General features: G+C 39.7%; 1 protein-coding gene across 1 annotated transcript in view; it reads left to right on the top strand.

The window, feature by feature from the left end:
- The window catches only part of CNTN5 (contactin 5), a 923,854-nt gene that overhangs the window by 658,135 nt on the left and 253,645 nt on the right, over nt 1-12,074 (top strand). Inside the window, exon 11 of the mRNA XM_006027993.1 lies at nt 11,433-11,614. Within this exon, the coding sequence (XP_006028055.1) occupies nt 11,433-11,614 (182 nt within the window). The remainder of the gene's footprint in view (nt 1-11,432; nt 11,615-12,074) is intronic.

Below are 12,074 nucleotides of genomic sequence, written 5' to 3'. Positions count from 1 at the left end.
GCGGCGCCGCCCCCCCCCGGGGGGTGGGCGGGGGGGGGGGGGGGGCACTGGCACTCCTGTCTGCCCCCCCTGTCCATCGCCTAAGTGGGGAGTGCAACCTGTCAGGGGGTGTACCAGCGCTCTCAGGGGGTGCATGTGCACCCCCATGTACCACCTAGGCATTGCCACTGGCACCGTCCCTTCACCCTGCCAGTCAAAAATGTTGAGCATTGCTGTTTTAGTGTGTTTGCTTTTTGTTTGTACCACCATAACATTTGTAGGCAGCACAAAAGTGACATCTATTTGTACATTAATGTAAAGAAATCAGTTTTCTGGTGTTTGTATAGTTCTGTCATATTAGAGACACTCACTTTTTTTTTCTCATGTCTAATATAACATTCTGACTGCAGATTTTTGCATGAAAAAATCCTGAGATCTTTCCATAAAAACTGACAATATCTTTCTTTGTTTCTGCAGTCCTTTTAGCTATACACGGTTTAATTTACATGTTTATTGAAGCCATATTCCAAACTGTAGTTGAATATTTTTACTCCTAGTCTCTCTTTGCCCCTATTTCTAACTATCCTGTAAGTATTTGAGCTTCACATGACTTAATTATATAGGTCTGTGACAGGTCAATTTTCTTTTCCTTTTTTTGGCTCATTTCTTATAAGGAAATGTATACCTTTCTCAAGTGACATGCTTGCATTGATCACAGTATTCATGGTATTTTTTAAATATCTGTCTGTAGTCCTTTTTATTAAACTACTTTGGTGTTACAAGTTGTAGTAGGATTTCAACTTCTACATTTTCTATTCAAAATTAATGGCTTCCAGGAGCATTTGAAAGTAGTTGACTTATTCCTCTAATTCTTTGTCCACGTACTTTTGAGATGAAAGTATTTTTGGAGCTTCATTTTGCTCCATTTTTTTTTCAAACTGTTGCTGTTTCTCTTCTTTGGAAACCACTTAATAACAATATGACAAATGGTCATGTTGCTAGGAGAAAGGTCTTTACCTTCTGGTCCCAAACATATGACCTGGGTGTACATCACAGAAAATTAAGTTAAGGCTGACTGATGGCTACTATACAAGTGGGTGTTCTTAACTTTGCTATTTTTTGAACTTGGATTATATTTATCTTGTAAATATGATTTAAATGCTGTAATTTTGACATAAGGCTTGAAAGCAGGAAAATTAAGTGAATGTTTAGAAAGTGCCTTGAGGAAAGTGAGGTTTGACAATACAGATACTGACAGCAGACTAGATTTGTACAAATTTTCACAAAGAGATGTCAATTATACCCTCTGCAAGGGCTGGGACCCTGCCCTCTCAGGAGAAAGTGGCAAGAAAAGTGGCAGTGATGCTTAAGATGTAGCTATAGGTTGGTCACTATCTTTGGAATTTCACCATCCACCAACCGCCAATATCCTCAGCATGATACTGTTAGGCAGAAAGTAGGGTAAGATAGTAGTTTAGCACCTAACTTATTCAGAGAGACCTACACTTTTGTAGGTGACTGCCTATTTTGTCAGATTTTATGGATGGACCTGCAGGATGCATTCAGACATGCACGGCCGTGCGGTATGTGGTACCGCAAACACATCTGCAGCACCACATACTGTACAGTCAGGTGTTCTCTGCATGGCAAGGACATGCTGCCCATGTGTGCACTGCTCCACCGTTATTTTCCACGTGTTTTTTGACCCCTGAATATCCAGGGGTTAAAAAAAATGGAGCTCACACACGGGCAGCACATACTACTGCAAAGCAGAGCCAGGTCTCCTGGAGTCACGCTGCAGCTGCAAGCCAGGATCTGCTCAGCAGGATCGCTGCTGCTGCAGCCTGGGAAGCCCCCATGGCCCCAGGTAAGGCTGTTGGGGCCAACACAGTTCTGGCCCCAGCCTCCCGTACTGCCCCTGGGGTAACTTGCTGCGTGACAAAGTATGCGTGGCATGGGCATTCCCCAGGGACAAGTAGCTGTGGTTTAAGCTATTTGTTCCCAGGGAACCAAATGTCTACTCTCATCTGGACCCAGCCGTAGAGTGCAGGATACTAAATAGAAAGGAATTGAGTAATTTGAAAACAAAGGAAAGGGACAGGAGGAGGAAAGTATAGTGGGGGAGAGCAGGCAAAGGCAGGTTGAGGAGATCAAAAAGGATAAACAAAGCAGTTAACCCATGGAGGGACACAGTGATTATAAAAGCTAGTTCATAATGGGATAAGCATCCAAAATTTTTGTTGAAACCATCCTTAGCACAGTCCAGTCCATGCAGGGCTTCTGGTTCCTCATTTCACACTCAAGTTGCTTTTTTTAAAGTTTTATTGTTTAAGAACACCTGCTCTGAGACCAGCTATCTATTTAGTACTCCTGCTCTCTACAAATCCATCCATAGCATCTGACGAAGTAGGCTGTAACTTACAGAAGTTCATGCCTCTGAACAAGTTAGTTTCTAACCCTGCCATGCCTTCTGCCTATCTTCAGACTAATTCAGCTAACCACCTCTCTCATGATACTGTTAGAATTTATATGATGACAATGCATCAAGGCTTTTCATCAACATAAGAAATGACCCCGGTAACTAATCTGATCTGCCTATGAATAGAGAGAACTTATATGTGGTCTGAAACTTGCAGACAATGTGGATTTGTGGATGCAATGGCAGAATTAAGGCTCAGATTCTCTGCACTTAAAACACACTCCCAGAATTTCAACAGTGACAAAGAAACTATATTAAGCAGTTTTATGCATCCATATTTTTAATTGAAGTTGGTTGTATAACACATGGATCAGCATACAAAGGTTTCTGTTGATAAGAATCAAGGGTGTATAATGCCGACAGCTAATTTCTTTTAAATCCCACATGTTTGTTTCTCTGCTTTTTGGGAGATTGTTTTGCATTAATGTTATTTCTGTATGATAACAACAACGATACATTATTTCAGCTTTCTTTGTAGAGATATAGGCCACATTAGTAATGTCAGAGCTTTGTATTTTTAGCATGAAATATACTTGGTTAAAAAACAGAATAAAGTAGAGATATTGACCTATTTTAGTGTTGAGTTATGATGCAGCTCTTATCATAGCAGCATTGTTTGTACTATTATAGTTAATGTTGCTTTAATAATTTCATTGTAAACTCTGAGAGATTTATAGTTCAGTTATAAGCATTCATTCTATCTGTAATTTGGCCTGCAAGATCTCGGCTCCATAGTTCATTTTTAAAGCATGTTTTCTAAATGAGATATAATAAAAATAAAATAAAATTACACATTTTAAGTCCCACAAGTGAATCATATTGGCCAATTAATAGTCTATAAAGTGATCTAAAATGTTCTTTTGAAATAAAAAACCCTGTTATTTGATTTTGATTAGTAAATGTTTAAAGATAATAATTAGAGAAGAGAATTTCATACCCTTGATCTGACTTTTTATCAAATTTCCTGACAAGCCATGTAGCTTTAGATTAATTTTATTAGTGTGTGTATGATTTAATTTTTATTCTAGAAGCACTCAAAAATGTGTTAGACTGTGTAGAGACATACATAGGAGAATGCAGTTTACAAACAGTTTGCAATATATGTAGACCAGGGTTGTCCAACTGGCAACCCACAGATTGCACCCAGCCTGCAAAGGTGAACATGTGGCTTGCAGGTACCTGCCCAGCTGCCACTCCTCACATCGCTCCTGCTGCAGTGGCCCAGATCTTGCAGGCAGGCAGTGGGAAGGGGCCCTGTAGCCTGCTGCCCACATGACTATGGGTTTGTATAGCTCATGCAGTGGCCAGGGAGAAAGGTGAGGGGGACAGCTTCAGGCTGCTCTCATAAGAAGGGGGTTGCAAGATAGGAAGGTGCATGGGCCTGGGGAGATCTTGAGGTGTGCAGCCCCCATGGCATGCAACCCACAGAGTATGCAGCCCAGGACCTGTGACCAGTGCAGCATGTGGCCCCCAGCCACTCTGAAGTGGGACAACCATGATGTAGACAAAGGCAGAAAAAGGTTTTGGCTCACCAGTACAATATGCAAGCAGAGCAGCATATGGCCAGATTAGTCCCTGCATCACCTTGGCCCAGCCCTGCATGCTCAGATCAGGCTGTCTTGATCCAGCCTTATGTGGCCAGATTGGGCCCCGTGACACTTCAGCCCCAAGTGGCCGGACTGGGTTCTGCATAGCCAAACCAGCCTCACTCGGGCTTGGCCCCATGCAACTGATCTGGCATACAGGGCTATGCTACCTGGTCTGCAGGGCTCTCCACGGCCACATCCAAATGAGCACATACTGCACGTTCTGTTGTTTTCCGCACAGCAAGGGAGCAGCACGGAGGGTTTTTTTGACACCTGGATAGCCACAGGTAAAAAAAACAACCACAAGAAAAAGCAGCAGAGTGGCACGTGTAGCAGCAGTGTGCGCCACCCAAAGCCCGGCCAACCGGAGCCACGCTCCACTGCCGGCCAGGCCCCATGAGGCCTGGCCTGTTGCAGCCCTGGGAGGCCCCTAGGACTCCAGATAAGGCTGCTAGGGCCAGCCCAGTGCTGGCCCCAGCCTCCCCTACCCCACCTGGTGTAACTTGCATGTCAGAGCACAAGGTGTGCCACCACTAGTTATCCCTGGGGAACCAAATGTCCACACACATCTGGACACAGTCCATGAGTCCAGAAAATTGACAACAGAGGAGAGGCAATTAAGGCTGTCCTGCTCCCCCGCTGCAGACCTCCGGGGAGCCTTGCAGGCTCGATGACATGACTCCACAGACTGGATCTGGCCCACAGGCCAGAATTTGAGCACCCCTAATCTAGACTAACAATACTTTGTTATTTACTGACAATGGCATCAGTTACATGAACCAGATTTCACATTTCTAAGGCTAAGTGTGATGGGTATGAAACACTGTTCTGTTATTGGCATCTCTCTTAGCTACCTCCTTCAGACATGCTGAAAGGTCTTCCTAGCATGGTGTCAATCACAGGGAGACAGATCAGAAATGTTGCCTGAGATATAACAAGTAAAATTATCCATGACCAGCAGCTACTTCTCTCTTGACATTTGCTTTTTGAACTGACTCAAATCTTCTTAATCTTTTTAGAGAACACTGAGTAAATCCTGCCTGCATTCACAATAAGACTAACAAATGCCACACACAGGCACTCTGCTGTATAGCATCTTGAATAGCCTGTTTATGTGAATGAGGCATGCAATACATGCATAACAACTCTCAGTCATTCACCTGCACTGGACTTAAAGTTCAGGCAGTCATAGTCACAGCAGTATAATGCCAGCAACAGTCTCAAATAAGAAATCTCAATCTCAAATGATAAATATAAATCACTGCATCACCTACATGTCAACCTTCTACTGATATCACTTCATAGAAAGGGTGGACTCTAAACACAGAGGCCAGGAAGAAGCAGGGAGCAAGTTGGCCTTAGACAGGTGACAATTACCATTAAAGCTGTTACCCGTTTCTGAAGAATGACATCCAAGATTTGTGAAATGCTAGGTTCTTTAATTAGCATAAAATGGAGCAAATGGATCTCACTAGCCTCTTCACTACAGAAATGCAGCCATTGACAGTAGTGATTATCAGGGTTCCTGTTTTTCTCGGATTTAAAAAAATCCCCAATTTTTGCTTTAAAAAAGTAATCCTGAATCCACATTTTTCCACAATTAAAATGAAACACCACTATCTATATCATTCAACAAACTTTAATTAAAGTACCCCCACCACCATTTTTAAGCATAGGGATGCTAGTACAGAAGATGCTCTGGGCACTTTAGTTAGAGCAGCTCTCGGAGCTCCCTTCCCCCCACTCCCAGGGCATGTGTATATACACCCATAAAGATTAACTGGTTCAGAGAAACACATGAATTTGGAGGCAACAGCTTGCTTTGTCAGATGCCTCATCACAGCATATGATGAAGTTAGGTATTGTCTGAGAAAATGTATGCCTCTCTGAACCTGGAAGACTCTAATATGTCACCCTGGTAGCCTTCTTGAATGCAGATTAACACAGCTAACATTGTTACAGGAATGAAAAAAACTTGGAAAAATAAATGTACTATAGGTGTAGACAGAAATGCAGCTCCTTAGTCTAACTCATGGTGCTGTGTCAGCTGAGCCCTGCTCCTGGTACGTGCAGACTATAGTTACTGAAGACGCTGTGTTTTGGAGCATCTTCATCTGAACCCACATACAGTGAAGGTTCAGATTTCTACAGGATTGTGCCCTTTTAAAGCACTGCAGCCATGCACTTATGCTTGGTCATGGCTGTAGAGCACTTTCAGGGACCAGATTATGCAAAAGTTGTCACTTCTGTCTCATATTTTATGGTTTCCTTAGTTATCTTGTTTTGTTATGTTTTAATCAAGATGAACAGTGCATATCAGAAAAACATTTCTATTTAGGACCTTACAAAACACTAATAATTCCTGTTGAATTCAGTAGGAATTGCATGTGCCCAGCATCTATTAAAATCAAGCCATAAACCACGCCAAACCTCAAAGACATGTGAATGGTGTATCTTATGATTACTATAGGTAATTTACTGAGTCAGGGTGACAGCTGTGGGGAGAAGCTGCTTTTCTACCTGTTCTGTTGATTAAGCCTCCTGTACACAAAATCTCCTTCCTTACATGAGCACTTAAGGATTTTCTTTTTGGTTACTGAAATATAAGGCACTGTGTAGTTTTGCACCTTTGAATGTAATGGTCTAATGACTCACAGAATAGAATTATATGGTTCATTTCAAAGGTACATTCGTACGACTGGCAAATACACATTTTTAGACATATCTGATGTGGAGAAGTTCATGATAGTCCTCAGCATTCTAATCCTACATAATTATCCTGTAATAATTAGAAGATATTTAACACAGTTGGAAAGCTGGAGGGCATAAGGAGAAAGGGCTGTCTTCTAATCTCAAATGCACAGTCATGCGGTGCTGCACCAATGGGGGGTTTTCAAGATATATTATGACATGCACCTGTGAATTTGAAAGCACTACTGAGACCAGTGATTTATTTGTAAAATTCCTATGGGGTCCCAAGGAAATCACACAACGAGGTTGAAACTGCAGTAGAAGGTAAATAGTGTTTTGATACAAAGGGTAATGCAAACAGCACATAGAAAATTAGAAAGAGGTAACAATGTATTTCCTACCTCTGATGTTGAAAATTAGTGGATTGGATCCATGGAAAAGACAGTTTAGAAATCAGGGAGCTATGAAGGGCATTCCCATGTGTCTCATTACACCATTCATTTACTTCAGATACGTCCATTTTAATTTTTAGTAAATTCTGTTTCCTCTGGAATTCAGTGAATCATGATACTGTAATTTTCACAGGGAAATATTCAGAAGCGTTTTATAGTTTCTAGACCCTAATACCACTGAGGTCAGTGATAAAACTCCCACTGACTTTGATATGAATAAAATTAGGCCAGCACTGAGTACTTAATGAAACTCATGCCCTCATAATAATTTTAGATGCAAATGCAACACTTCCTTTCCTATTCAAAGTAAATACATCTTCTGTACAGACACTGAGTTTATTCTTATCTGTCATAGTCACAACTAGAGTAGGAGAACTTTTCTTTCAGTTGAAATGGATGAGGAGGGTAATCCTGTTTTGAAATCACTGGAAATGTTGACATTTTTATCAGTTAAGTTAATATTAGTCTCCAAAAACACTACTTTATTTCCAGGGGTAAAATGTGTGAGTCTTCCCATTTGTCCTTAGTATGACTACATGCATGAATAAAGGTACTCACACTGGTAAGTTTTGGCAAGATCTAGGTCTAGGTTTGAAAACAAATAATTTGAATAAAGTATAGTCAAAATGTAGTGCTCTCATAGATTTGTGCTAAGGTCAAGAGAAAATTGACTATGAAGAACTTTACCAATTATGTAAATTAGAGCCAGCTCATGCATTCATGGTCAAGTTTCTCTTCCTTCTTTTTTTTATGAACCTTAATTTCATTAAAAACATAGAAAATATGTGCATAACTTAGCTAGATGTTACAATGAATTTTATGAGATTTCTAGGAAAAAGTTTCACAACTTTATTCTTTGATATCCTCTCTGAGATAGTGTTTCATTTTTTTACACAAGTCACAAAGGAGAACTACATACAGTCATATTTTCATTTCAGAAGCAAAATTCATACCTCACTTGTGACTTATGCAAGAAAAATAAGAAGCTTCATTAAATAGAGCTACAACTTGTCTATGAGTTGCAGTTTGGGAGAATTTTCTTTTGAAATCATTAAATCTTTCCAGTCAAAGTATTTTTATCTCCTTGAAAAATTCCACTTATTATTTCATCTTTGTGAGAAAAAAGACAATTTTTCAAAATATGTTTCCTAATGACCTAGGCAATGATTAAAAGTTACTTCCATATTTTCCATACTGAAAGCACTTACTTTAAGCAGCATGCAATTAAACCAAATTAAAAATAAAGTCAATTGCATTTATAGATTTTTTTTGGTACACTGACTTGCATAGTAATTTCTTACCTACTGGGTGATAGAACATTCATGCTTTATGGCTTCTTCATTGTTTCTCTGAAAAATATGTTAAAAAAAATTCCACTCCTCAGCTTTATTCATTTGAACCAAGACACTGAAGTCAAAGGGCGTTTTGCCATCAGCTTCAATGGTAATAGAATCTACCCTGCCTTCTAATAGAATTGCAATCACAATAAGCTCAGGACCTTCTGCAAGCAATCCATCAGGACATTTGGTGCACTGGATGAGATCTATTACATTTCTGGAGGCGCAGGTGTACGATCCAGGAATGGCCCTCTCTCACAATAACAACACCCCACAACAGAACCATCACCAGAGCCATTTGGCGACGCTACTGCACAGTAACTCTGGTTACTGCACAGTCTTTTACTACTTGTTTATACAAGTACTAAAGAACTGTGCAATAACAATTGTATAGTCAGCGTCCCGTGTAGAGAGTACTAATGGATTTTCCAAGTGTGTTAAGAATAAAAGCTAACTTATTTCTATTTAGTACTTGGAAAGAAGAGTGGTGTCCAAGTGAACAAAAAAAAGAACTAAGAAAGAACTGAACCTGAGCTACCAGTAAGACTCTGTGACAAAAAAAGGGACTAATGAGATCTGAGGATGCATAAATAGGGAAGCACTGAGTAGTAGTCAGGGAGTGATTTTACTTTGGAATTGGTGAGGTGCATAATAGTGTACTGTGTCCCATTTGTATTTTTTTTAAAAGCATTGAAAATTTGGAGAGGAAGAAGATAAGAGTTGCAAAAATGATTTAGGGGCTAGAGTAAAGAGTTAATTTTGTGTAGAATGCCAGAAAGAATGTTGAGAGGTGTTGATCTAGTTAGTTAAATACTTTTACAGAGAGAAAATAGTGGCTATTAAATGACAGAGAGGAAGAGCATTGCAAGAACCAGTAGCTGGAAGTTGAATCCAAATAAATTAAAATTACAATTCAAACATAATTTTACCAAACAGTCAAGTGAAATGATGGATTATCCATCCTTTGATGTCTGCTGATCAATTCTAGATGCCTTTCTGGATGACATACATTAGCCAAACTCTGGTTATGCTTTATGTAAACATTAGCTAAGCTAATGGTTTTAAGAGTGGGGTATCTGTGTGAAATTTAACAGCATATAATATGTAAGAGATTAGACTGATCTATTGGCTCATTCTAGCCTTAAATTCTATGTGAGGTACTACCTGTATGTGTATGATTTTAAAGGAAGGTCTATGTTATGATTTTGGTATACTAATCCAAATTCCTAAAAGTTTCAGCAGTATTATAATCTAAGTTAATTTTCATAGATTTCATAGATATTTAGGGTCGGAAGGGACCTTAGTAGATCACCGAGTCCAATCCCCTGTCCTGGGCAGGAAAGAGTGCTGGAGTCAGGTGACCCCAGCCAGGTGCTTGTCCAATTTCCTCTTAAAGACCTCCAAGGTAGGGGAGAGCACCACCTCCCATGGAAGCCCATTCCAGATTCTGGTAACCCTCACCATAAAGTTCTTCCTGATGTCTAATTTAAATCTGATCTCTGTTAGTTTGTGCCTTTTGATTCTACTAACTCCAAGGGGTGCCCTGGTAAATTGAGTGTCTCCTATTCCTTGCTGTCCCACCCTGACAAATCTGTAAATGGCCACTAGATCCCCTCCCAGTCTTCTCTTGTGGAGGCTGAAGAGATCCAGGTCTCTCAATCTCTCCTCATAGGACCTTACCTGCAGGCCCCTAACCATCTGAGTAGCCCTCCTCCTCTGGACCCTCTCAAGGTTATCGACATCCCTCTTGAAGTGTAGCACCCAAATCTGAATGCAGTATTCCACTTGTGGTCTTACCAATGCTGCATAGAGGGGAAGTATCACCTCCCTAGACCTATTCATGATGCACCCACTAATGCATGTTAGAGTGCAGTTAGCTTTACTGATCACTTAATCACATTGAGAACCATTTTGTCACATTTGAGAACCATGTATAAAAGATTCCCAACAGATCCTGTATGAGTCAAATGAGACGATCCTATTTTTTCAAATGATGTTCCAAATGATGTTTTAACTGCTATTCAAAACAATAGGGGCACATCTACACAAGACATAAGTCATTGTACGCCAACATAGCTCGTCACTACAGTGACGTAGCTTTGGTGAGCATGAATTGTGATACTGATGCTACTGTGCAGTAGGGTCAGAAACAACCCATGTGCTACTGGGACTGTGTGGTAGCAGAAGTTACTGCACAGTCGGGGTGCACATGTAGATGCACCCTAGGATACTTAAAAAACTTTCATTTTAAGAAACATAAATGGGTCATACTTTAGCAATAGTGATAAACAATTTAAGTTTATTTTGCAATAACTATTTTGCAACTCTTGGAAATAAAAATATTGACCTCTCAATGCCCCCTTTTTAAAAATACAGTCACCTTATATATGAATCCTTTAAAAAGACTGAGACATAATTTGCCTGAATTGCAGCATTATTAAATCTGTCTCGTCTACATTTATGAATAGACATATCCTAAATATTTGAGAGCCTGCTGTACTGGAGCACTGTTCTTGAACGTGAGATCCTGGGAAGCTGGGACAATGATTGTACTTACATAGTTCATCTAGGCATTAGTGATGCGATTTCCTTTTGAGTATGAAAAGAAGGGGCTCAAGGCCTTCAACAGTGAAGCTAACAGTGTAGATTAATCCCCACAGAGTACATTTTGAATGAGTTAATTAATATAAATTAAAACTTAACTTCCTTTGTGGAAAACAAGGATGTTTCCCATATAGTTGCATTGCTTAATAAAGATTCCCTATGGAAAGTGAAGTATATCAAGCGGTACATGGGCCTTAATTGTGATTACATTTTATTGCCACTTAGGCTATTAAGTACTTAAGTTACCAGATAACGGAATCTATATTCTCAATAGTGCTAACGGTAATTTTACTAAATATTTCAGCCCTGTTCCAACAATCTCATGGAGGAAAGTTAATGGTCATAATCCAAGCAAAGCCCGTCTGAGAAAATCCCAAGCTGTGCTTGAAATACCTAACGTGCAGCTAGATGATGCAGGGATGTATGAATGTAAGGCTGAAAACTCACGTGGAAGGAATGTCTTCAGAGGACAGCTACAAGTGTACAGTAAGTGCCATACAACAAAGAAAACAGCTTCTGCATGCAGAAGCCTGCAGGTACATGTGAAAAAAGTAGTAGCAAAATAATCAAGTAATTGTTTCTTCAATTAAAATCCATTTGATATTAGCACACCATTAAAGTAAATAGCTATTAAATACTGAATGTGAGTATAGCAAACTAAAACTTTCATCAGAATTTTCCTCAAAAAATCATAAAAATAGGAAGTGGGATGTACTGATTTGTTTTCTTTTAGTTTTGCCATTTTTGCCTAAGATTAGTTGAATTTTCTTTTTTTAATGTATGTATTTAAATGTTCACGTTTTTAAACCTTCTCTTAAAAGTACTCTACCAATAGAATTTTTACCTCACACCATGCTATTCTAAGCATTATACATTTGTCAGAAAACTATTTTAGAAATGTCTTGAAAATTTTTATCCTCCTGCCTGTTAATCTAAGTTGGGCATG

This window comes from Alligator sinensis, unplaced genomic scaffold (genome assembly GCF_000455745.1).
Source record: "Alligator sinensis unplaced genomic scaffold, ASM45574v1 scaffold18_2, whole genome shotgun sequence".
NCBI lineage: Eukaryota > Metazoa > Chordata > Crocodylia > Alligatoridae > Alligator > Alligator sinensis.
Note: the sequence above shows the minus strand (reverse complement) of the source record. Positions and strands in the feature narration are given on the sequence as shown.